The sequence below is a fragment of the Neopelma chrysocephalum genome, unplaced genomic scaffold, assembly GCF_003984885.1.
Source record: "Neopelma chrysocephalum unplaced genomic scaffold, ASM398488v2 Primary Assembly neopelma1_64, whole genome shotgun sequence".
In the NCBI taxonomy this organism is placed as follows: Eukaryota; Metazoa; Chordata; class Aves; order Passeriformes; family Pipridae; genus Neopelma; species Neopelma chrysocephalum.
Window position 1 is genome coordinate 8,545,490 of NW_020897721.1, and position 27,083 is coordinate 8,572,572.

Sequence of the window (27,083 nt, forward strand, 5' to 3'; positions counted from 1 at the left end):
AAGCACATCTAACATTCTACTGAAAACCCCTACATATGGAATGCATATATTAATTTAAATAAATGAAAGGACCAGTATGTCCTTTCAGCTCTGGTCACACTGACCAGGAATATTTTTGAAATGAACAAAGATTTCATAAGCCATCAGTAAATATTTTATCTTTCAAGGTAAATGACAGCCAAATCTGAACAGTTAAAAGCCACAGAGACTCTTCCCAGCAAAGCAAGGGGAATGGGAGAGCAGGTCAGTTAGAACTTTGCATTTCCTAAGGAGTTAAACACAAAATGCAGCCGAAGTATCTGAATTGATGTAGGCTGGCAGCCAGCTTCATCATCAATTTACAGTGACAGCCCAGGAGCACATTCACAGGAGTGTTCTGTTCTCGAAACATCAGGGCCACAGAGGCAAGCAGAGGTGCACAAAACACACTTGGCCTTTTTGAGTATGGTAATAGATTGCTAATCACAGAAAGGGAAGAACAAGTCTGGTCAATCCCCCAAATAAGTAACACAATCTCCCAAAGTGAGCTGGGTGGCATCTGGATCAACAAAAAAGGCAAGAAAAATGCACAGACTTCTGAGTTGGAGGATGTTTCTGGGTGAATAAATTCAGGCAACACAATAAACTGTGGGCTTTAAGTCATACAAAACCCATGAATCCAATTCAAACTCAATATCTACGACATACTGGGTAATGAGACACTTTACTCCTGCTCCCACCTTACCGGTGGTTTTAAGGTTAACCACAGGAGCAAGCTTTGTAGCAAACATCACTTAAACAACCAGAAATGAACGTTTATTTTCTATTTTAGCAGTTTCTACAGTCTCCCATTAGGCAACTGCTGTTCCCAGGTTGTCAGTTCCACAAGTCTTGACTTTTTCAAACAGATTCCATGTGGGATGTAAATCCACCTTGGGTTGTGCGACCTCTATTTCAGGAGCTGCCACCCAGCTCACTGCAGAAGACTACATTTGAGGGGTGAAGGGCAGACACTAGCAAGAAATGTCTCCTTTTTCACGACTATCAATCCATAATGTTCAAGGGAACAAGCATGTTTTATGCCACAGGTGACAAGCTTTTCATTACAAAAGGGGCAAGCGCTTTCATACAGTGGTAATTAATTTTTTATTGTTAAACATTTCTTTAAAAACAAAGTTACCTGTTAGGCATTCCACTTGACTCCAAACTTGAATAAGGGAACATGAACATTGTGTCAGTATGAAAAATACAACAAAATATATACCATGGAATTTTATTTTTTTATTACAGTGCAACTTTGCAGGGCATAGTGAACATTAGAGATCAGATGTATTGTCTGAAAGCAATAAAAAAATCGCCTGTTAATTTCAACACTTTTCAGATCAGTTTTTCTATCCAACTACATCAACCTTTAGTACCTTATCATCTACTTCTCTTGCAAATCAGATGGGGGCAGTGGAAGGGAAAAATCTAAAAACAAGATGTCTTGCAAAAGCCTTCACACACAAAAGCTTTGTGATAACTGCAAATTAAAAAAAAAAAACAACTGCACAAGTAATAACTAAGCTGCTAATTCCATATATACAGCAAAGCCATTACCCTGCATATACTTCAATTTTCCTTTCAAGAATAATGTTTGCATTGATATTATCTAAATACATTAGTTACCTCGACCTGGTTGAAGTGTACACAGAACAAGCCCTGAAAAAAAAACTAGGATATGATTTTTTTTGATACACATAGGAATATTTTTGTCCTGCTACAAGTCTGCAGAATCTGGTGGAGGAAGTTCTCCAAATTAGGAAGAGGGTTGTTTCGTAGGGAGAAAAAGTTCTCTTAAGAAAAATTTTCATGTATTAGTTTCCTTGCTATACAGTCTATATTGCAAAAGCTATGTTGTATCATCCTTAACCATTAGGGAGGAGAGGTAAAAAAAATTATCAGTTCTAATATAATCCTGGAAAGTAAGTTCTCATACCTAATCAGACTAATATTTATGGTAAAAGCACTCCCACCACAGATTGAAAAAGCAGCAACGTTATATGTAAAGATTCTTGTGAAATGAAACACCACAGTTTAAGGTAACAACTCATCTTTTCAATATCATGCATAGGTAGCTAACAATAGCTGTATGGTAATCAGTCACTGGTAGCCTTTATTTCTTGTTCCTTAGGTAGGGCATTTGTTCTATTACCTCAAATATACAACCATGTGAGGTGACACACCTGTACTACATTCCTGCAAGAAGCCTCCCTTTCTGTTCTTCAACAGTCTGAGTAAGATCCTGCAGTTGTTTCCAACACCATGAAGTACTACAGTGTCACCATCTGTGGTGGTCACATCACTAATAGCAGCAGCTTCAGATTTAAAAGCTTCCCAATCACTGTATATAGAGTGATCCAAAAACTGGTTTACTTCTTTACAGGGACAGGACTGAATCTATACCCCCAACTTCCAGGCCTGAGGCCAGCTCAGGACTCAACTGCATACACCCTTCTAGCACAGTTGCTTTTCCCATGGAAGCATTTAAATACATTTCCACAAGATGGGTTACAGAATGCTAAAGCAAAGAATTACTACAAAATGTTTATTATTTGCTAATCACTCTATAGACACAAACAAAAGATTAAATAGGTAACTTTTGCTCTTCAAGGCATTATTATCCTAAAAGTTACTTCTATGAAGAAAACTAGTCTGAAGAAAGAGGGCCCAAGTAAAGCAAATGCATGTAAGTGTCCCAGTAAGGCACCCCCAAGCTCACCTTAAAGCAGCAGCAGCCCCTAGTGGCATCTGGATCCTGCCTCAGCCATGGACTTCCGGGCCTGCAGTCACCTCCTGCCTTGAAAATACCTCTACGTGCATAATACTGTTCTCCCACTTAGTATATTACATTTTTCACTTTGCTTATTTAAATATATTTTTCAATATGTTTTTATTCTTCCATAACTAAAATTCAGGCAAGAACTGCCCAACACGTTATGGGAAACCCAACAGTAACCGTACCCTGCTAAACACCTGCAGCAAATGACATGACTGGGATCACCCATTTACTGGGGAAGAACTGGAGAAACAGAGAAATATGATGTTTTGCCCTTCTAACCCCACTACCCATGCAGCGGAACGCCAACCAAGAATATAATTATATCTACTTCTGCTTCCTGAAGGGTGCCATGTGAAAACCACACAAGTATCCTCTGCAGTTTACATTGGCTACTACTTCATCTCAAGCAGTAACTCAATGTACTGAACTAGGCAGGAGAAACTGCTGCTTTCTGTCTTAGCTTCTTGAAGAACTCCAGTTTCTTCTCTTCTCTATGTTATTCCACCGCTATTTTTCTATGTAGTCCAATCACTACATTACACCCAATTCTGAAGAAAATGGGCAGAGCAGCTATGTATTTTCAGTGAAGGAATCTAAGCTTGAGCTAATTGCCTGCCTATGACCCTGAGAAACACAGAATTTTCTTAGACATCTTCCAAAAGGCCAATTACACCAGGATTAGAGCTATACACGTGATCACAGACACACAAAAACCCAACAAGAGGCAAGATGGATTTGTACTGGGCAAGGAAAATTACAGGCATTCAGTCACGTGAAGGAGACTCAAACATCTTACCTCTACTTGGTTATTTTTATTACATTATAAACAAGAGACTTCCCAAAGGCTACACAAAAAAAAAATATTCCGGAGTCAATTAAAAGGAAAAATTAACATAATACAAAACCAGCACCAGATTGGTAGACGTTGTATACAACCCTACAACCATGATAGCTTATAGCTTTAGTGCACACGAAACATAGAACCAGGGCTTTTTAGAATAGAATTACACATTTATTGTTCACATTCAAAAGACTTTGGTTCTTGACTGAACCATTGAAAGTCCTAATGCATCTGTAAACTGAGTATCACTATAAAACAATTCAAAATGCAATGTAAAATAATATTTATGTACGCACGTGTTTAATTTCATGGTTTCTCAGCATAACCACTTGGTCTATTTACAAATATATAAAGATTTTGCGCTTTATGTCATTGAAATATCAAAGAGGTATTTTCAAATCACACAATAAATATAGAACCTGTTTTGTTAAAAATCTACAGTATACTGTACATTCAAGTCGAGGCAAAAGAGGATCTAGTGCCAGTTACACTTAAAACATAAATGAATGCTTCCAGTAATTAAACAATTTCTAAAAGTGCTATCTCTGCCTGTGATGAAAGGTAACATTAGGATCCAGTATTTCATTACAGTCAAAGTTTCAGACCATTGCTTCATTCATAGAATCAGAGCTTCTGTTACTAGAAAAATATCAATGCTTTTATATATTTTTAAATTATTTTCTTTCAAGAGTTGCAAGAAAAAGAGGCAAAAAATGGTCTAAAAAATAAAAGCCAGGTGTACGCACATACACACACACCACAATTCAGATCACCACATAATCCTCTAGAAGAATGATCAAACTCACAGCACTCTGTTTCATTTAGAACGATAAGTTTATGAACAAATCTCTAACAAAAAACCCAGTAGGCAACCCTAGGAATTCTAAGGCAGTTATTCCATGTGCAGGTTTCTACAGAGCAGAGTGCCAACTCCAGAGTCTTCCCATGACTTTGTGCATTCTTCAGTTTCTTCTTTGTCATCACTTTCCACCCACAGATTTGGCATGCTATCTCCAGCAATTTTTTTTGATTCAACACTGGAAGCGGAAAATAGAAAAATGTTACAATGCAAATAAATTATGCTTTGAATAGAAACAGAGTACCAGTTTTATGTTTAATATCCTTTATTATATACCAACTGTAAGGGTTAGATTATGCTTTTAGTCTGTGCTCTACATAGAGTTCATCACTATAAAACTATCTGCACCACCATTTCACAAACCTGTTATGTGTAATATACTGAGATGTCTGGCAAGGTTCTGCTGAAACAGGACCATTCAACACAGAGGGAGGTTTCCTTTGCTGAGATGTAGATTTCACTAACCAATTGTCTTGGTCAGAACCTGAGAGATACAAATTACATCAGTTAAACTACAGTGCAACTGGAAAACAGAAAGTACTTCAAATTTTCACGGTCTTCTGCTTTAAAAAAAAAGACGCAGTAAACATCTTAAGGCATGTTCATAATGATAAAACTTACTGCTACAGATCTGTGCTAAAATTTTGTAAGTAATGCTATTGAATGAAGTTACGTTAAAATTAGGATTCTAAATTTGAAAACACACCATTTGCATATACAGCCACCACTGCAAGTAGTCATATGAAGTTACTCAAACGTGGTTTCTCACTTTACAATTGATAAAGCTTTTTTACTCCTTAAGTAAAGACTTCTCCAGCATGCACAGATAGTAATTAACACCAACATGAAAAGCAGTAAACTTGTCAGAGTATAGGAAACAAAATTAAAAAGCATTAAGTCAGATGCCTTAGCATTTATATGAACTGAACTATCAGTCAAGTCAAAGGAAAGTCCTGGCAAACTTGGCAGATCAATCCCTGCTAACTTCTCTCACATTCAGATTTCAAAGCTTTCATATCAAGTGGAAAAAACAGAATGATTCCATATTCTACAATATTTATTACAGCACTACAGAAGCAAAAGCTTTTGGACAAGTGCTGTGAAAAAGAAAAATTGAACATTAAAAGAACTCTAATGATAAGCTGTGGAGTAACATGCATATGGCGCATGATTCTCTGTATGGCAGATGTATTATTTTCATTACTATTATCCAGTAGCTTAGGATTACGATATACAAGATGGAAGAATGCCATTTAGAAGAGAAAATATGACATTAAATACATCCTGAAACACTAGAATTCAGAAAACGGCAATTACAAATCAAAAGCTTTAGTGTACAATGACTGTTAAACAGATCTCAAGTTGCTCTCAGATCACTAAATCAAGTCATTCTCCATGAGCAACAGCCAAACAATCTCAACTTTGTTCCTCCTGCAGAAGATAATTTCATTTCACACTTACAGAAGCACTACAGGAATTGCACAGAGGAGAAACAGAGAGAAGCCAGAACACATGACGTAGGCTACTTTATCTAACAGGAATACAAATTCAAGCTATATTTACTTGACAGGTGGTCCGCACATTTATCTTTACATTTTGGCTGCCACAACAAGAATCTATTGAAGAGAGATTGTTATTTTCCCTTCCCTGTCCCTTTAGTATTTGCCTCATGCCCCCCCATCCCTTAGAAAGAATGTAAGTAATGAATGAATTCTCAGTGGTGAAGACCAAACACTGCACGTGCATGAGGGAGTGGGAAATAAATTTACTAACTTGAAAAAAAAATCCAGTTGTAGAAAAAAGGAAGCAAATACTTCCAATAAAAACAATATTCAAAACTATGTGTCATATAGCCATATTTTCAAAAGAAATTTATGAAATTTGAATCTAAAACCTCAATTATTTATTGCTCAAACTTATTTTCGTTATCACTATGCTCTTTTCATAGTTTCTTTTTTTTAAAGGATTCTTTTTTACTGAATATATATGTGTACACATTTAATATCACCTCATCTCAAAATATTAAAGCTACCATCTCCACATAATGTTCTTGTTTCCAAAACTTGTTTGTTTCTAATCTATACACATCTCTATAGCTCATGATTTCTTCAACTGCCCTGGCAAATAACATGCTCACATTTAACTTAATTTAGTAATTCTCAAAGTTCCTGTTCCTGACAGCTCTGCCGTCATGTATTTGCCATTCATCAGATTGTTTCACAAATAAAAATTCATCATGTAAGTAATTACCAGGGAGTTATGATTTCCTTTTTAAAATGAAATTTTGAACCATTGGTTATCCAACATGTAGAGGCACACAGACACACGGTAAAATTTGTCTTGAGACATTTTGGTTTTTTTAATGGTTTTGCCCATATTTGTGTCTTCCATTTGAAAGGAAGAAAAAGAAACACTGTACAAGAACATAATTTGAACCAAATACTTGCTTCTTAAGAAGGCACTTGGAGTTGTCACATTTTCAGAGTGCTTGCAATCAGCAGTCATACTTAAGAACTGTTGCTTCAGCCACGTTCCTCTATCTTCTTCAAATGCCTTTCTCTAGGAAAAGAAACAACAGCTTAAGACCACAGGAACAAGCTTAGTCCGCATTAAACTGACACTATTCTATTTAAGAAATCACAAGTTGTAACATGTTCACATAACTAAGGAGAGCCTACAGTTTAACACAGAGTTATTGTCACGTGAGCAAACTTTGAAGTCCAACAAGGATTAACTATGGAGGCACTTATTTACAAGCCAAGCCCTGTGGTTTGTTTCACAGGGATCTAACTAATCCTTTCACTTTCCCGCTCTCCACTCCAGTGATACCCTCTCCTATCTGTGCCTCCTATGCTCCCCTTCCCCCTCAGTGTAGCACTACCTTTTGGAGGTAGCCCTCATCCAGGGCAGCTGCCAGAAAGGATTACTGCTTGAACCTTCTAAACAGAAAAATTACATTGAAAAGAGCACCGATTACTTCTGTCCAAAACTGGGGCAAAAAGAAAGGGGTTGTTCAATTTTCCAATCCCTCTGAGCACAGAAAAGGAAAATAATGCCTAAATGACATCCTCCAAAAGATCCAATGGCTCTGGAAGCAAGCAACAAGCTATTTCATCTCCAAAAACCATCAGTGAAACAGGATGCACCTATGTCAGTAGAAAAACAGAGGAAGCTGAACTCCACTGCAAACTTTTACAAACACCTACAAAGATTACAGCATTGCTTCTCTTGTTACTTCAGCATATCAACAAGCTGAAGCATGGGCAGTTACACTTATGCTGCAATGTAGTCCTAAACATTTCTGGACAAATATTTATGATTTATTATCACTCATAACTTTTAAAGCTGAATTCAAGGTGCAACACGAAATTCACACTCATTAAAATGCAAATGAAATTAAATTTGTCATCATGTGAACTACTGCTGTCTCAGTATCTTAAATAAAATCTGAAGTATTTTGTATTGTGAGCCAGACAGGTTGTCCATCTAGCTCAGTGTTCTGCCTCCAACAGTGACCACAAGAGATGCTATTTATGAGCATGGCCATGTTCTGCAGCACACTATGTGACTGAAATTTGCATAGGCCTTACTTTTGTAGGAAGCCAAATTTAAGCAGTATCTAAACGATTTAGTTAATAAATTACCAATTTTGGAATACTTAGATATTTCAAAAGCTGAAAAAATGATTCTGTTCCAGTGCAGCAACTGTATTTTCCAATACACACAAAAGCCTTGCTTTTTGAATTGCCAACAGAATGATCTCCTAGAATGATCAAAGATATGTTCCATACAGTATGGAAATGTCTTTTTCTGTAGATGCCAGCAAACAGATATGGTTGGATGGCTGCCCTTTAGCATGTATAAGACCACTTATTTGTAATTCATCTTCCATAGGAGCTCCCTTTTCTAATACCTCAAGTCCTAATCTAATAGCAGCTTCTGTAAAACTTCTTCGTTCCTTCTCAAAATTCTTTTTTTGTTCTCGAAATAGTCTCCATTCTTCCTGAAGACGTTCTCTTTCTTCCAACAAGTAGCAGTCTTGTAGTAACAGAGTGGTGTCATCATCACATGTAAGCTGTTGCTGCAGATTTAAAGCAACAAAAGACAAAACATTAATTTGGGAGTGACTTAAGAGATGCAGTATTTCCACAGATTCAGTTTTATCAGAAAAATGGTTGAAGTTCAATATGGAAACAATGCAGATATCAAGTTGGTGGATGACAGGGGCAAATTTCAGATAGCAAGCAAAATGTCCCTTTTGCAGGCAGCTGACCTCATCAGCCTTCCTGCCCTTTGTTTAGCGTCTGAAATGATTCCTATCGGGATTAAAAATTCATTAAGTTATTAACCAACCCAATAGCACACCTATACTTGGACCAACAATTAAGACATTTTATTTCAAGAGCATTATCAAAGAGCAGAGAAAGGCTCAGAGGTAAGAAAAGTGGCATGTTAAATAAAAAAAACCTCAGATCCAACTGAGAAAAATAAGAAAAAATAAAGCCTACTACCTGCAAGAGCTGTTGCTGAGTTTTGATCATTTCTTTACATTGCTGAATCTCTAACTCTAGCTTTTCAGTTTCTAGCTCATGGTCTTCTCTTGAAATGACATCTTTTTCATTCCAGGCTCCTGAATGTCCACGTGACACTAAGGGGGAAGAAAAGCTTCTTAAAAACAAATTAAAACATCTCCCACGTTAGAGACTCCTAGCAAGAGCAAAAGGTTTTAGACTACTTGTTTCATCCTGAAAGACAGATATGAAATGTATTCAAAAGCATTTCCATCGGAGACATGAGATCCCAAACTGGTGCTATACATCCACCAAATCCATTTCAGAAAAAAACCAGCAATGAAAACATAGCTGTTTCACATTCCTCAAGGTACACCATGCATCTGCATTGCAATGAGTGTTACACAAAATCCTCACTTGTTTCAGCAGTCATATAGAAGAAGAAAAAAAAAAAAAATCAAGAGAACTGAAGACATTTTTCCATTCACATGCTGTTAGCCTATTCTTCTGAGCTTGTTTTTGAAGGGCTTGTGTGTTCATAAAAGTATGACAGTAACTATATTTATCACAGATATAAAAAGAAAGCATTTTCCTTCAAGTCCTGGGAAGGAGAAATGGAGCTAACAAACTGGGATGAATGTTTTCATTTCAGTAAGGGAATGAATTACAGGAATGAATTGTATTTTGTATAATTACATCCTGTTTTGTTTTATTTTATTTAATGCATAGCTAAATCACAATGACTAATGAGCCAAGTTTCGATCCCCTGATGCCAGTATTTGAACATTAATTGAATTGTAGAGGACTAGACTATGGTCATCCCTATAAACCAAAAAAACCTAAAAGAGGACTTCAAGAAAAGAGCAAATATTTGAAGCATTTTTCCTGATGCTTATTTTTCAGTTAGTTACACCAAATAAAGTATTGCAAGTATTCTTAAAATCCTTTCCAGGGTATAAACATATTCTCAAAGACCATCTGCTCTTTTATTTCCAATTGCATGCATGACCTTCTCAGTCTTACTCCTGACTGCAAACATCCCTATGGTAGTGGCTGCATTTGCTTGCATGGGAAAATAATACTAGGAAAGAATTTTATATATTTTTAGCTGTCTTAATGCTGTTTAACAGCTGGAAATGAGGAGAGTCCAGCACCATACCATCAGCCAGTTTGTTTTACAACGCCACAACAGGTCTCAGAGATATGGGTGTGGCAAGACAAGACTCTTGAGAGGGAATTACATATTTTGCATCCAATTACTTCAAACTGCCATATCTGCATTACTTATTTTTAATGTATATATGTAATACAGTTAAACATCACCTTGGTTATCCAGTTTTTCAACGTGATTTTTCAACATTCTCCATTGTTTTCTAATGCTGTTGGTAAGCTGCTCTCGCACAGTTTCACAAGATAATTCCCACATATTCTCTTTATTTAACTCTCCAATATCTTCCTCCAGGTCTGACAGCACCTTTAGAAGTAGCAATAAAAAGCTGCAAACCACTTTGCCACTCCAAATATGTGTGTTTATTTAAATATGTGCACAGATTTAATTTATTGAAGAGAAGGAAAACCCTTATATACAGGAAAGAATTTTCCATCCAGGGAAATTTGACTCTCAAGGAGTTCAGTTCCCTGACAGCATAATGCTGAAGAGACAGAAGTGACCCACTTCACTCTGACATCAAAACACAACTGCGACTTCTAGCAGGGAATTAAAAAATTAATAAAAAACCTCTGATAAATAATGAATGGGCAGTATACCATTCCATAAAAATATCCTGTGTAAAGAAATACTTAAAATCTGGAAACAAACAAACAAACAAAAAAATCCAATATGCATTGCTACACAGAATTACATACTCATAAAAATCCAATATGCATTGCTACACAGAATTACATACTCATAGTCACTGCATTTAAAATTAATTCAAAGAATGTCTTAAGCTTTTCATTGACTGACTGGCAAGAATACACTGGGTATTGTTCACAGACAGCAGAACACTTAAACATGGATGGATTTCAAACAAAGCACATGACGTGCAATCCACTGCAAGTCTCATAAGAAGTTTACTTTTTTTTTAAATAAGTGTCAAATTACTTCAGCACTGTACCAAACTACTATGGAGATTCAGTTTTAACCAAAGAATACTTACCAGCCCATCTTCAGACCTTTCCTTAGGTTTCTGTTTCTGTGGTGGGAGAAGTGAAATAATCTCTTTCTTCATTTGCTGAAGAACTTTCTTCAGCTCAGCATTTTCCACTAAAAGCTGTTTTTGGCGTTGTTCATAATCACTTAACAGAACTTTGTACATTTCTTCTTCATTTCTACAAGAAATAATCTTACAGTAACAACATAACTGCCATAATATATGCCTCAATTAATGTTGTTCTAAGACAACTACCTGGCTTCTGTCTTATCAGTCCTCCATGCACCTCTCTTCCCATCAGCTCTACCAACATAATTTAGAACTTCCATAGCTACAAATGAAAAGGATATTTCAAAATGTGAAACAACATGCAAATACATAAATATTCAGATGACATTGCATTTACATGTAGTTATTGCAAAGAGACCACATTACCCAAATATCCCCCTCAATCTTCAGACCCGTACGAAACCACATTGCCCTGCTTAAAGCAAAAAATAAGATAGTCAAAGAAAGAAAACAGGGTTTGTTTTTGGAACCTCAGAGGGATGTATTCTCATCCTGTCTCATCTTTTTTAGGCATTTCTTAATGACACCTTCATCTCTATTTCAACCTTCATATCAATATATAAACTCTACCATCTCTTCTGGCAATAACGCGTTTTATCTCCTCTTTAGGGAAAGCAACTTCCCAATGTTTCACAAGGTGTTCCTCAAAACAAAGAAACTTCTGTCCACATTGAATAAAATAAAAAAACCCGCACAGCAACAACAAAAACCCAAATCCAACATATGACTACAGATTAGAGCTCCAAGCTTAATTCTAGTTGGCTATCAAGCAAACAGTAACTAGTTTTCAAACCCTGTTATTTTGACGTCACTGACACTTGAACTAGTACTAGCCAACTGGAATCAAGAACATGTAAGTTGCTGACCTCAGGGTGAGGCTTCTAGAGCTTACTGAACAGATACCTAAAGACTTTCTGCAGCCAAAATAGGTGTTCCTGCTACTATGTCGTAACTTGTTTTGCCTTATTCACAAGCACTTTCAGAAAATTAAATGAGCAGAAAACCATCTTGGCAATAACATGAATAGTTTTCTTCTTGGTTTAGTGAACTAAACCAGCTTACTAAAATACAACATGCACTACTGCTGGCAAATAACTGAGCAATGTGGAGGTGACAGGTGGAGAAGAGCAGGACTTCCCTTTCATTGGAGATAAATTATATAAATACTCTAAGGCAGATATACAGACCAAAAGGTACAGGTTTTTTTAAATACCTAACAGTAAAACCCATTCATGGTAAACAGCACTGATGAATGTCTTGACCACAATTTTTGGGCAATACAACATATGAGTACTCTTATGATAGAGGAGAGCTGATTTGTCCTCATTTCACATAGCACTAGATGGTGCATCTGTCTTGTGTTACTTCTTCTCTATAATTTCTCATTGCTTGTGTTAACCAAGCAGAGTGCAGTATCTCAAGGGGGAAAAGCTCATGTAGTGTGCCTTCCTGATGGCAACTGCTGGGCGTAATACAGCGTTTATGACACTATCCAAATCTTGTGATGGCAGCAGTAGCAAGAAAGAGGAGAGATGGCTCTAGCTTAGGAATTGACTGCAAATAAAAATTTTCCTTAGTAAGAAAACCTCATTTTGTAAAGATCAGCATTTGTTTTGTGCTTGGTAAATAATCTTATGGAACACAATATAGAATAGTCTTACACAGTCAGCTAACATGAAATATTACATGGGTTTTTTAACATTCTAATATCTAAATAAAAATCTAAGAGAGGAGGGACACACTGTCTTTAAAGATAAAAATGCTTAAATTTGCTTCTGTTTAAGATACAGATTATGCTATTTTGCTGCAGTAAAATTCAAAGAGCTACTTACCTATCTTTTTGTCCTTTTTGTTCATGACTAATTGACGTAAGCGGTCCTTTAATTTGTTATATTCTCTCTCTTTCCTCTTCATATCATGATTGTACTGTGTAGCTCTACTTGAAATTATGTTCTGTAACTTCTGAACCTAAAGGCAATCCCACAAAAAAGTATGTTTCTTCAACTATATACTACAAACACAAGTTTCTTGCATGCAAAATATATGCAAAACAATGCTTCTATTAAACTGTATTTCAGGTAAAAGTGACAAAAGGAATCAGAACTCTCCCAACCCATGAATTCTGACCTCAGGAGAGATAGTCTCTTTTCAGCAGAAACGTACATCATAAGCAATAGATTTTAATACTATAGCTCCTCTGAAGTACAGCTGAATTTATGTTCCAACAACTCGCATAACCTTCTTTAACACCTTTATTTAACAGAGCAGAGAAAGACATATCTTTGCTTTCAGTAATTCATGATCAGGATCTAGGTTTACTCTAATTCTAAAGCAGGCTTGTTAGGTTTACAGTAAAAAAAATAAACTCCTCTTCCTGATACAGGAGGGTGCTGGAAATTACTCTATTCCATTTGGTCTAAAAGAATGTTAAAAAATCATAAAGCACATTTTTGACATGTACTATCAATATGTGTGTTGGTTTGGTTCTCTTCTAATTTTCAGATTTAACCTTAAAATATTGAATGTGCTGCATGTTTGTAAGTTGTAACTGTAGGATGTTTACTATATACATATAGTGCTGTGATTCCCAACTGTATGAATATGTTTATGGACACAAAGAACATTCACAGAAACTTAGGAGCCATGTGAAGTACAGTACTAGGGAAAGAGCACACTGGAAACAAATACCAAACTAAGCAGTGCCGTGGTTGTTCAAGTGTTTTCTGATCTTGATTCTTTCAAGACATTTAAGTTTAATGAGACTGTGCCTTTGAGCTGGATTTCCCCCCCACCTCCCTTCTTTATGGTCTTTCGCTCTCCTCTAACTAAAAAAAAAAAAGCCTCTATACACAAATGTTTAAGTAAGTGACTGAATCCTGTTGCACCTCCTACTTTTTGATATTTCCAAACATTCTCAGAAATGTACTTAAAAGTACAGAAAGCCTCAGAAAACTGCACATCTGCATTTCTGCAGTACTCTCTACTATTCTTGTAACTTGGATGTACCCCTTATAGAACCTATTTAACCATATGCAACATGCCAGTTGTCTTGAAAGACAACTTACCAACAAAAAAAAAAAAAATTCAAAATGAGCAATTACAAGACTCCGCGCAAAAAACCATTCTTCAATATCTACATAATGACTTGTGATAATGCACAAAATCACTCACTTCGTCCTTTTCATTTTTAAGTAACTGGTGCAAATTTCTGTTCTTGCTTTGCAGTTGTCTGTCTCTTTCCTGAAGCCCAACTATTTCCCTTTTAGATAATTCCAACTGTTCCTAGAAGAAGTGTTGATAGTTCAGTATCAATAAGAATTAACAGTAAGAGTTAAAAAACCTAACCAACCAAACCAATCAAACCATGCAAACCAAGCTGCCAAACCACCTCACTTAAGATATGGCTTGGTATTTAACAGATATTATCTTAGGTAGTTATGACCTTTTCATTAAGTCGGGATTCTGTAGGCATGTCCATACTGTGAGAGTGAGGTGGGTAGTAAGCAACCTGTATGAATTTGGGACTACAATTTTACTGGAACATTTCTGTTAAATAATCAAGGGTACAAGAGTACAATTGACAGAGATACGCAGACTGTGACCATAACAAAGCATATGGGACATTTCATATATATAGAGAAGGCTAGACAGACGATCTCATAACAGATGATGCAAAACTAGCATTTTAGAAAATTTTGTCCACAAATATGAGACTCACACTTGAAATTGGCAGCTTGAATGACATCTAAACACTACACACAAGCTCTTTTCCTTCATCTGTGCAGTGAGGGACAAATGTGTAGATATATTTAAGCAACAAGAACTTCTAAGCAAACCACAATTAGATACAGGTAACACAATAGTGCAAGTCAAGAGGATTGCTGTATGGTACTTGAAAGAATTTACATGAGAAACCTTACAAGCTGACAGCCAAATTAAATGCCCTGGGATTGATGTAGTCCTAATAAGTTTGCCCCTTTCACCTTAAAGTTATCCATGTAGGGAAAGGAACTGGAGTGTTCTGGAAATTAACATGATATAGTGTTTGTATAAAAATGAGTGCAGTTACACATGACTTTTAATGTCAAATCAAAATTCAGGACTACCATGATTTTGAGAATCTACAGCAGCATTTCTCAAGGAGATAGTGCTGGCCAGTCCAAGTGAAAAGCAAGCCTAAAAAGCACTGAATCCTGGACTGAAATATTTTTAGGTTTTTTATATTTTATTTTCTTGGTAGAATTAAAAGAAAGACAAGTCTCTTCTAGTGTAACTGCACATACAAGTACCCATGAAGTAGCACAGTCTGTGAACTTCCAATATATCAGCTACGCCACAGTGACTGGCCTTGTACATGTGTTTATCCTGTGATAAAAGGAAACTTAGTAACTTCTACTTTGACAACAGCTTCTGAGCAATTCTTATAAAGAGATTTTGTAGTTGGATATCCAAGGAATCCAAAACAAAAACACATGGAAAAAAATTATATAGAAAACCTGATAAAAACTATAATGCCCTAGATGTGTTCCCTTATGCTTTTACTTGTTACAGTTATATTGGGAATTTTTCTTTTAGAGCTGGGCATGCCCTTTTAAACAGTACTAAATCACATGAACTGAAGTGTTTAACATTTCCACCCACAGCATGCATTAACACTTCCAATCTGAACAGTCTTCCCTCTTCCTTGATTAAAGAGGCCATAATTCTAAATAAGCTTTCAGTTCTCTCATTGGCTCATATTTCATTAACTTTAGGGCATTTTCAACTGGAAAAAAGACTTCAAAAAACCCCCAAATGCACATGAAAATACAACCACAGATTAGTACTCAGGAGGAAAAAAAACCCAAAAAAGCACTTGCTGTTAAGAATATACAGAACTGCACAATATTGGTTGAATGATCTTGCTTTCTACCTTTAATTTAGCATAGCAGTTCTGTAAGTGATCCATATCACTTCCGAGTTTCAGATGTTGCATTTCTACTTCTTCCTGAGCTCGAAGGTTCTTGTGCTGGAGTGTAAGCAATTCATTCATACAATTTATGATAGTTATTAAATTCAACTCTTTTCCTTTGGACTCCGCATAAATAGAAGGAAAGCCCAATGTTGTCAATTCCTGGCAAAAGACAAGGGGGGTGGGTGGAAAGAGATCAATAATTGGATCAAAGTCCCACAGTTCTCCAAAAGACAGAAACAGTATCAAGTGAAATCCTGTATTAAGGGGAAAAAACCAAATCCTACTCCCCACCAACTTACCAACTTCAGCTTCTGAACACTGAGGAAGAAGCCTTCTTAATCCAGCCAATCTTTTTTACTGCAATTGATTTAATGTCACCTGCACACAACATCCCATAAACAAAAAGATCTGGCTTACCCTATCAATATAGGATATACTCTGTTCAATATTCTCTTCTGTGCAGAAGGCACTGAAAAAGCTGTGCATGTTTTTGGATGAAGGCAGTGGCAAGCGTAGCACTTGTGAGTTCATGCTTGTAGGAGATCTCTTTCTTTCTGAGGTATATTGAAATATAGTTTTGCTATCTAAAAGTTGAACATTAAGAAACAAATCAGGGCTAATAGTTTAAGATACATCACACGGAAAAAATCAAATTCCTATCTACTCAAGTTATTATTTACAGAAATTTACAATTCTAGAGCTCAGAATTTCATCTAGAATGACATATATTAAACAATTCACAAAAAATAAAGGATAAGCTTCCACTGAAGATTTAAAGACTCAATAACATTAAGGTATTGTATCATTCAAGTTTTACTTATCCCCCAAGAAAAAGTTGACCAAACTTTCTTTCTTCTTGACTTGCTACAACACAATTTTTAAAATTACTTTTTCCTACACAGATTAACAAACTTGTAAGCAATGAATGAGGCAAAAGAATACAGAACAAGTAAAGAAACCTCTACAAACATGAGATATGCTGATAGGTGTCAAAAAAAAATAAAATATGACTAAAAAGTTTTAAAACCTTTCCATATATATGAAAGGATAGCATTTTACAGTACCATTTCTGTAAGGACTCAATCCAAGACAGAGCACTGTTTGTACCACATATTATTTAACTTTCTGTTTAACTAGTCAAGGATGTCATGCACAAAACTCCAATCTCTTTCTCTTTAGCAGTTATAACATCACAGGTAAAATTAGCAAATCCACTAAATTCAAAATATTACCTGATGACAGCACTGGCACAGTAATAGTCTTCCAATCTCCCATAGCAACAAAGACAGGCAGGGTACCTGAGCAACTGGTTCAGTGGTGAAGTATTTTGTACAATTGCTGGCAACGTGTGTTACGTAGGCATCTCCTAAAATAGCAAGAGCATTTTAGATTAACAAAAGCAGCTAATACAACTAGAAGATTAAAGCAGGCACAGAAGAGCGACTGTTGAACTTGAACCATGTAAAATTTTTCTACATCTTTACACAGCATTTGGAACTCAGTAAGCACAGCAAACATTACACTGTAAAAATTAAGCATCTATCAATATTTAGCCTCAAACGTAACTGTCTTGTAAACACATGAAAGTAATTACTCACCCTATAGATAACTCAGTTGTTTCTGTTGATGTACATCAGAGAAAACACAGCAAGACAAATATTAAGTATTTTCCTGTCATATAACCAGGAAGCAATTTTATTAAAGTAAACTTATATGAAGTTTTAATATAAGTCTCTGTGGGATAAGTCCAAGTGAGATTATTACTTAAAGAGAAGTGTTATAAAGGCTCAAGAGAAGATATTTAGCAGAGGGCAAAGAAACTTCTAATAAATATTTAACCATTTAAATTAACTTTTAGTTATATTGCCTTTCCCTGGCAAGTTGCTTGCTTCTTTGCAGAAATTCCAAAATTGTTGAAGAAAACAAGCAGGAGAAGCCTTACCCTGTTGGCACAGCCACTCAGTACAGTAATGTCCCTCCAGAAACCAAAGGAAAGCCACCCACTCGTAAGAAAGAACAAACTGATTGTCCCCTCACCCTACCTCCACCACACAGTAAGAAGACACATAATAGCATTAATTATCTCACTGCTGGAAACTTTAAATCCAGCTTGGATGCTTAAGATTTGGACAGCACAACCCATCAGCTGTTATGGAAACAAGGATACTTCAGGGAAGCAAACTTTCCACCTAACAGGAAAGAAGACTCCTTTTTTAAATCAACACTTTAGAACAAAGTTTCAAGTCTTTTTTTACATGGACTGTGTAGACTTGTAGAGCAAAGGGATGTTCTCCCCTAACCCCCTGCTAATGTTCCAATTCTATTACAGTCATGTAATAGAATGCTCAGCACTAAAAAAAACAAACAAAAACACCCCTAAAAAAAGTATCCAGCTGGATGAGTATTTCTCCAGGTTCATAAATTTATGTGGAAAAAAGGCAGCTATTCCTCACATGTGTTGTAATTTAGTAGTTCCTGAAAGTTTTCATATCTGAAAGTACATGAAGCAGCAAGAAAACAGTCAATACAACAATCTAGTTGCTGTTCTTGTTTAGCAAATGTTTTTTCTGCTTTCTCTCTGCCCATATAAATTTATGCATATTTTTCCATTTTTTTCTCTGTAAAACCAAGATGTCCAGAAATGAACTAAATAACTATGCTTTTAAAAATGGAATTGAGAGTATTAAGAGGACACACTTCTTACATGTTAATTTCATTTCTGTTGTATCCATCAAATAAATGTGTGAACATAAGGGAAAAAGGCAGCAAATTAAGGTACAAGTATGTTCTCACTACTGACATCGCAATCCTGCATTCTAATAAGATATTTCAAAAGGTTGTTAAGAACCTTAAGATACATAAATTCCATTAAGGAGGTTGGAAAGTCCACAAAAATACTACTCACATTTCTGATGCATCCATTATGAGATTTTGTCACCTATGTTGCCTGAACGTACAGTATTATCAACCCACAGGTCTCCCTACACTGACAATACTATTCCGACACAGCATCTATCCCCGCAAACAATGTTTGACTGGAAGTAGAAACAGGACTAGTCCAGGTGTGCAAATGCAATGATGCTCTAAATTTGAGCCCTGCGACTCACATGCAGATTCATTCAGTGCAGATGATTTAGCAAAACTACTCTCTAGTGAGATACTGTTAACAACACAGAAAATTAACACACAAACCCAAGCTCAGAGGGGTGTCTAGCGAAGACAAAGCAAGAGTACATCAGAAGTACAACAAAGTCCAGATAATGAAACTATATTCTTCTCTCAACCTTGAAAGCTCTAGAGCCTTTTGCCTTGAGAAGACAACCTGCAGTCCACTCCACACTGCTAATACATCAGACTAAAAGCCACCCTCAGTAGTTTCAAGATTTGAAAGGCACGAAACTCAAAAACTTCCTTCAACTGCTAGAACACTACCCCAAAGTATCTCAAATTATTATGTGTCATCAGACAAGTGCAGTAGCTTTAAAGAAGTAATAATTTCAAGGAGTAGTCAGCATTTTGTACTTGATTTATCTTTACATACTGTATTTCAAATTAAATTCAGATGTACAGAACAAGACAATGCTGTGTCAGCTGCAAAAGAGAATGCTACAAGCCTTTAGTTTCGTACTATCATCTCCTCAGCTCCACATGGCTTCTACTGCCAGTACAGCACCTCAGGAATGACCTCCAAAGCTCTCTAGTGATTAATACCCATCAGATACATTTCCTTCCCACTATAGGCATTTTCTCTGGAGCAAAATGTCACAATATAGCCTCACTGAAGTATGCAAGAGCTGAAGATGAGCATTCCTGATGAAGACAGAGTGAATGTGAAACTAATTTAGATACAATGTATTCAGAAGGGGCCTTTTGTACACTATGATGCTCTCTTAATACACCAGGGAACATATTCATATAGAGGATGAAAATGGATAATTCTGGAGCAATATTTCACGTAATTATGGAAGAATTATAAAACAACATGTAATATTGAAAAGTACTTTAGGGACCTTCCTAGGCTATCCTAGCCAACAGAAAAGGCTTTAACCAAACAAAGCAGCAAAAGGTTTTTTGTCTGTCTTTGTTTCCCCCTTCAATCCTGGTTAGAAAAAAAAATGCAATAGCAAGCAAAAATCTAATTTTGCTGTTTCCCAGCATCTCATACTAGTGTAAAAAATCCGACTGATTGTAAGTGGGAGAGAAAACCACTAAGCAGCTAATACTGCTGTAACCACTTAATGATTTGCCTTCTGTGCCCACTGCCTGTACACAGGGATTTATTACAGCTACTTTTCTAGCAGGTTCGATGACTTGCCCATAAACTTGTAACAATCCAGTGCTTTCTAGATGTAATTTTGCCAACTGTGGCAGCATCACTTCCTCTTCCAAGCTAGAAATTCCTGGAGAGGACAAGACATGGATGGATTGTACAAAAATGAGCCTCTGGAATCCAATTTCAAATGCATAAACATAACAGCAGAACCATCTCACCGCAAAAAGAAGTCTAAATATCAAACAAAAAAGCCCCCAACACACACCCCACTAAAATCAGAGAGCTTGATTAATACTGAAGAAGTAGTAATCAAACCAAGGCACTCAAGTGTTTTTTGGAACAAGTAAAGTACAAAAAACCCCAAAGAACTTAAAAAAAATATAAAAATGCTGTCACGGTAATAAAATACCAGAACTTTTTTGAAAGGCATCTGGGGAATTTTTGGACAAAAATCTACAGAAATATTTCCAGAAACTCCTAGATAACTCACTAATAAGTACATCTTTCTTTTCAATAACAAGTTTAGAGTAAAGTTTAAAAACAGTACATATCACAAGCCCAAAGAGCTGAAAGCAGCTCTTCTTAATTACTGTTTTGTGTTTTGGGAGACAAGGGAGGGACTGACAATAAACATGTCAAGATTCAAGACAGAAATCTCATTAAGTAAGCCTGAGTTCAGGCCATATCAAAACTTTAAAAATCACGAGCAGCAAGAAATAGAATTATAAACTTAATACAGTGCAGCATAATTAAAATTTCTAAATATCATCCTTAAACTTGAAAAAGAGTAGTCGTAACAGGGTCTGTAAAACTCATTCAGACAATCAGCAGAGAATCGCTTGTCACAGTGCTGCACTGTGATCAGATTGCACCATCTGGTCATCTCTAACCTAGACAGGGTGTGATACAAGTTGGAAATGCAGTATCTGGTAATCCAGAAAACTTTTACCCCCCCAAGGTAGAAAGGATATGGAAAGGAACCTCTGGAGAGGTGCAATGTCTTAGAAAAAAAGTTTGAAGTCAGCATCAACCAGAAATTGCCAAACATTCCTTCTCTGTATGTTTCAAACACTACTACAACTTGTGACATGCATATGTTTCAACTTGCAAAATTGTGGGGGCGCATACTTAGCATTTCCTTAAAGGCCAATGTGACTTTTTTCCACTAAAATAATACCCAAAAGGAGCTGTGAAGCTGTTTAAAGCTTTTATATTTGTCTAGTAATCCGCAGATGTCACACAGATGGCTTTTATCTGGATAGGCACAAAGACACAAAAGTCTAGGTAAATTTAATGTACACTCCAGTCAAGACATTGTAGGTTTACAAATATATCCCGGTAACATAATGACATATACTTGTTTTAATTCATGTAATTGCCATGAAAGTCCCTGCATTTCCTCTCTTGAGTTTTGACATTCATTTTCTCTCTACAGAATTTTTAATAACAGTTTATAATTAGCACTAATATGTATATCTTATTCAGTGATATTTGTATAGTTAAAAGAATTTCTTACTCTAAAAATCTCTTTTAGCGACTTTTATTTAATCTTGTAATTTTAATGATGGGTCTTGCAATCAAAGCAGACCCCAGATTTTTCCTCCCACACTTAGAATAATGATTAAATTGCCACAATTTTGTATTAGCTTCAAAATGAGTGTGAGGGAATGCCTCCGCTTATCCACACTATATGGGAACTTCAAGTAATGTCAGATTTCCAGCTAAACTTTCCAGTATTGTCCAAAGTAATGTGAAAAAGCAAGTCAAACCATCCAGGCTGTGGGTATTAAGTCTCTGAATGCATCATACTTGGAAAATCCCAACTACAATTCCCCATTTTATTTTACTTAAAAAAAAAAATGCATCCCAAAGAAAACCAAACGAACAACTTAAAAAAAAAAAATCAAGGGTTTAATGAAAATAAATAGTCAATCTTCTCAATCCATATAACGACACAAGAATATACTCTCATATCTAATAAAATTCCGTGTTCAGTGACTATTCTGTCATGGTCTTTGCCTCAAACACTCAGGTTACAAGGAATATAATCTGATCTACTACCTCAAGATTCAACTCCACATTTTACATACACGGGTGACTGAAATTCTGGTAATTTAATCACTAAAAAAATTGAAACATATGGAAATGTTTCATCTGGCTCTCAAATTCCTACCCTATTTTGAAGTAACACGATGGATTTCACATTAGCATTTTCCTATCATTAAACAATAGTTCTATTGTTAAGCTTCAAAATTGTATTTCTCTCTTTGTATTTACAAGCCACTCACTACACATAGCTGGAGCAGAACATTCTGTTACCAAATCTCTCCATGTCACAGACAAGAGGGAAACCTCAGAAACCATCTTCTGCATGTCCTCCTCATCAACTAAAGCCAAACTCTACAGCTCATCTGTCTCTGCAAAGCAGACAACTTTTTAAAGGAAAGAGAAAGAAAAAACCAACCAAACAAAATACCAGAACAAAACAAACCACCACCTTACTAGTTCCAAAAGTTGGTGAGATATTTACTGGGCAGAGCCAGAACTAGTATTCCAGACATCAGAAATTATGAAACTCGCAAATTTCAGTAGCATATAAACTGCAAGTTAAATCGGGCATGGAATGCAAGAAGGTAACTGTAACTAATTTCTCTAAAGATTACCAGGGAATTAAGAGAATAATTCTCATGCAAATTCTAGGTTTCTGTTAATCAAAACGTGTCACAGAACAAACTTGGCAACTGCAAACAAACAGGACTGGTGAAATGTCAGCATTCCTTCTGTGGAAGGAAGGTACACTAATGAGTCTGCCACGGTGCTCTGGAAGAAGGAATAATCCAACGCACCGGGGCAAGACAGCATAATTGGATGTTCAAGAACCTTTTCACAATGTTCCCTCCAAAGGCTCTTAAACTAAGATGCCAGAGGATTTATTAATGACTGTTTATAAATGAGGAAGTGCAAAATGTAGGAATAAGGTAAAGAAGGATGAGAAGAGTGTATGAAAGTCCCAAAGACACAAAAATTAGAATCCCAAAGTGGTCTGTGCAGGCATCTCTGTTGTTCAGTAAATTTAAAAAGGGGATGAACAGGTGGTGTATTCATGCACTGTACAGAGCTATTCACAAAATTAAACACCCAGACTGAATGACGAACTGCAGAAGGTTGTTCTCATACTAAATAAATGTATGATAAAAATCAGCAGCTGAAATTCCTTGTTCATACATGCAAACTAAACAATGAAAAAGACAACTCTGCTATGTACTTAAACCAACAGCCTCTAATTAGGCATTATCATGTGGGAAGAGATCCCAGGGTCACTGTGATTAGTCCTCTGGAAATAACAGCTCACAGACGTTAACAGTACACGGGACCAGAGGACAGGAGATCATCATTATGCCTCTGTAGGAACACTAAGCTTCTCTAGCCTAACATATCACACAGGTACAACCTTCCCTGTAAAAAAAGGCAGAATGGACCTGAATACAGTGCACCAAGGTCAACCAGTGCTTTCATCCAGGAAACTAATAAGCTATGACTTTTCAGGTAGAAGAGGAAACAGTTAGAGAAACAGGACCAACATATATTCATTGCTTCTTTTAACACAGCAGTTATAAAAAGTGATATGAGACATCCACTGCAAAAGCTGGAAAATAAGGACATTTTTCCATATAAAACATAGTTAAACTATGGACTTACATCACCATAAGGTGCTGTGAATATTAAATATATAAACTGCTTCTAATTCTTTGAAAAACATCCATCAGCAGCTATTACATTTAAAAAGCCAGCTACAACCTCTGCTCAGAAATCCTTCAGCTCCAGACTGCAGTATACTGGGAGGATACATAGATAAAAGCATTACTCTACAACCAGCCTATACTTACCATCTTTTAGCATCTGCTGCCAGCTTCAGAAACAAGATATTGAACCCAATGAGCCTGGTATTACCCTCTCCTATGCTTTCTCCAGTCCAAATTATAACTGATAGTACCACAGCTTTCTGCTCCCCTTCCCTCATCAAGAAATATCCCCAAAATAACATCTTTCCCACTAAACCCTTACAATGTGAAATCTCCATTAATTGTATCAAATCGTCTCTCTAAATCTCCTTTCTAGGTTCACTATTAAAATTTATCTAATACATTCACATTTTACTTCGAATGCTTCCTATTTTAAGTCATTGCCCTGAAAGTCCTATCATACTTTGGCAGCCTATGGAGCCCTGCATAACTGTTTCACTGACAGCACAGCAAAGCAGCAGAGCATTCTACATAAACAGGGCATGCAGTAACACTACAAACTGCTCTCGCATTACGATTTGATCTTCAAACTGAGTTGAGCTTTGCTGCAAGTAAATAAAATTTTAAACAAAATTTTAAAAAATGCCCAGGTCATTCACGGAACCTGTCCTCTTACATCACGTGAACCACCACCTCAACCCGAGCCGCCACAAATTCCCTGCCTCAGTAGAAAGCTTTACGGCTCCCACCTCCGAGCATCTGCCGCTTGTAGCTTCACAGAGATAACAAAACGCCGGGCCTTTGAGCGCGGAGGGGTAGCAGCCGGCAAAGCCCAGTCGAACCGCAACTCTCCCTCGTCCCTGCGGGTCAGCCGGAGCCTGATAGGAGGGAGCACATGTCAAGACCCACTGCACCGTCGCGGCCAGACCTTGCTGCCCCCGTACGGGGCCCTCCCCCGGCCCGGGGCGAGCCCAGACCGCGGGCACGCCGAGCCCGTGGGCGGGATTGCCCAGCGCAGCGCCGGTCCCTAAGCGCCCGTCCCGCGGCGCCCCAGCCGCTGCCCCACCGGCCGCCGCCTCCCCCGCGCCCCCCCCCGCGGCCGCCGAGAGCCGTTACCGCCGCGCGTGGGGCGGAACCGGCCCCGCCGGACGCTCCTCCCGCGCCGCCGCTGCCGGGGAGGAGGAGCCCGCGCACCCACCACCTGCTGCGGCTGCAGGGACGAGCAAGATACCCCTCCCGAGCGAGCCCCGCGGCCAGTACGGCCCTTGGCCGGGCCCCGCGGGGTTAAAGCACCGCCCCGCCCCGCGCCGCCCCGCCGCCATTGGCCGGGCGGTTGCCGGGAGACCTTGGACGGCACCTGCGCCGCGCCCGCCGGGGCGACTCAAGCTCGGCCCGGGCAGGGCAACGCCTCGGGCACCTGTTGGCGGCCCCGAGGGCGGGGCGGCGTCGCGGGCGCGGCTCCCGCAGCGCCGGTGCGGGAGGATGAGCGAGGGCACCGCTGGTTTGGCTGCGGGAAGTGCCCGCAGGGTCTGGGCCGGCCGCTGCTGCGTGGCCCGGGAGGTCATCGCCTCTCACAGCGCCTCTGGGGTACCTGTGGCAGTGCCTCACAGTCATCATGGCCAGGCTTCGCGAACGAAGATTTGGGAAGGTCTCTGCCCACATTTATTACAAGCGCGCTGGTGGCTAAAAAGGCCAATACGAGATAGACATGTCCGATTGCAAAAGGCACAGCAGAAAGACTCCTTAGGTGGTAAATTCTGCAGGACACGATTCTTTCTGCATTGTGTTTTCTCCTCGAGAGTGATCCTGCGTGTGTTCTCAAAGGAAGCAGCAGTGTTATAGATAGTGTGTCTCCAGAGCTCCCGATTGGAGGCCAGAGTAGACCAGTTATGTTGATCAATATGGCCAAGGCTGAGCTGTTGTCTCAGGGAGTCCTTGTATCTTTTCTTCGGGGCTCCTCTCTTGTGGCAGCCGGTGACAAGTTCATCATAGAGCAAGATCTTAGGGAGGCGGTGGTCCTTCATCCTTGAGATGTGCCCTGCCCAACGCAGCTGTGTTCTCAGTAGCATGGCCTCAATACTTGTGACTGCTGCTTGTTCTAGAACAGATGTATTGGTCACATAATCTGACCCACACAGTAAAGAGTGTCTTACTAACATCAAATCTAAATCTCTCCTCTTTTAGTTTAAACCCCAACCCCCTTGTCTCAGCCTATCTGCCTGTGTAAAACATCGCTCTTTATTATGAACTCCCTTCCTGTTTCCATAGCAGAGGTGCTCCAGTCCTCTGATCATCTTCGTGGCCTCCTCTGGATGCGCTCTAACAGCGTAACATCTTTCCTGTGCTGAGGACCCCAGAGCTGGATGCAGTGCTCCAGGTGGGCTCCCACGATGGCAGAGGAAAGATGGACAATCAGCTCCCTCGACCTGAGCCATGGTGCTTTTGATACAGCCCACATAGGGTTGTCCTTCTCGGCCGTGAGCACACACTGTTGGCTCATGTCCAGCTTTTCATCCATGAGAACCCTTCTCCACAACTGTTCCCAATGGGTTATTCTCCCAGTTCTTTATCACAAATATGTCTCCTGGTGGAAGACCTCACATATCTGACAGCCTTCTCTGTGTCTCGAAGTGATGGTGGAGGAGCACCAAGATACCCAGTCTGGCACGTGCCTTATTACCCAGAGAACATCAGTTAAACTGTCCAACATCACACTACTAAATATGTGATGATATGTGATGTGTTACCTTTTCAAAATTTGATCCTTTTCATCCTAATGTATTTCCGGGTTAATAAACAATAATTTTCAATATTATCAACCCTATTCCGCTATGGGTTTTGTGGGGTTTTTTTAAGATGAGGTTACCAGAACAGGTTCTG

At 38.1% G+C, this 27,083-nt stretch overlaps 1 protein-coding gene across 1 annotated transcript; it reads right to left on the reverse strand.

Annotated features, from left to right (window-relative positions):
* Positions 1 to 3,515: 3,515 nt before the first annotated feature.
* SSX2IP (SSX family member 2 interacting protein) lies at positions 3,516 to 25,242 on the reverse strand. The gene is made up of 14 exons (XM_027683147.1): positions 24,953 to 25,242; positions 17,420 to 17,553; positions 16,605 to 16,771; positions 16,146 to 16,346; positions 14,405 to 14,515; positions 13,066 to 13,201; positions 11,420 to 11,495; positions 11,171 to 11,342; positions 10,335 to 10,485; positions 9,012 to 9,148; positions 8,414 to 8,581; positions 6,948 to 7,059; positions 4,864 to 4,984; positions 3,516 to 4,678 (listed from the first exon to the last, which is right to left on the reverse strand). The coding sequence occupies exons 2-14, from the start codon at positions 17,460 to 17,462 to the stop codon at positions 4,534 to 4,536; spliced, it is 1,740 nt and encodes a 579-aa protein (XP_027538948.1). The 5' UTR covers positions 17,463 to 17,553; positions 24,953 to 25,242; the 3' UTR covers positions 3,516 to 4,533.
* Between the last annotated feature and the right edge of the window lie 1,841 nt (positions 25,243 to 27,083).

Bases quoted from the DNA above. Each gene is read 5' to 3' on its own strand.
- SSX2IP (XM_027683147.1), bottom strand. From the start codon at position 17,462: ATGGGAGATTGGAAGACTATTACTGTGCCAGTGCTGTCATCAG. The intron at 11,343-11,419 runs GTAGTTGTCTTA...TATTTCTTGTAG, and splicing joins ACTGATAAGACAGAAGCCAG to AAATGAAGAAGAAATGTACA. The intron at 8,582-9,011 runs GTAGTAGGCTTT...TTAAATCTGCAG, and splicing joins CTCAGCAACAGCTCTTGCAG to CAACAGCTTACATGTGATGA.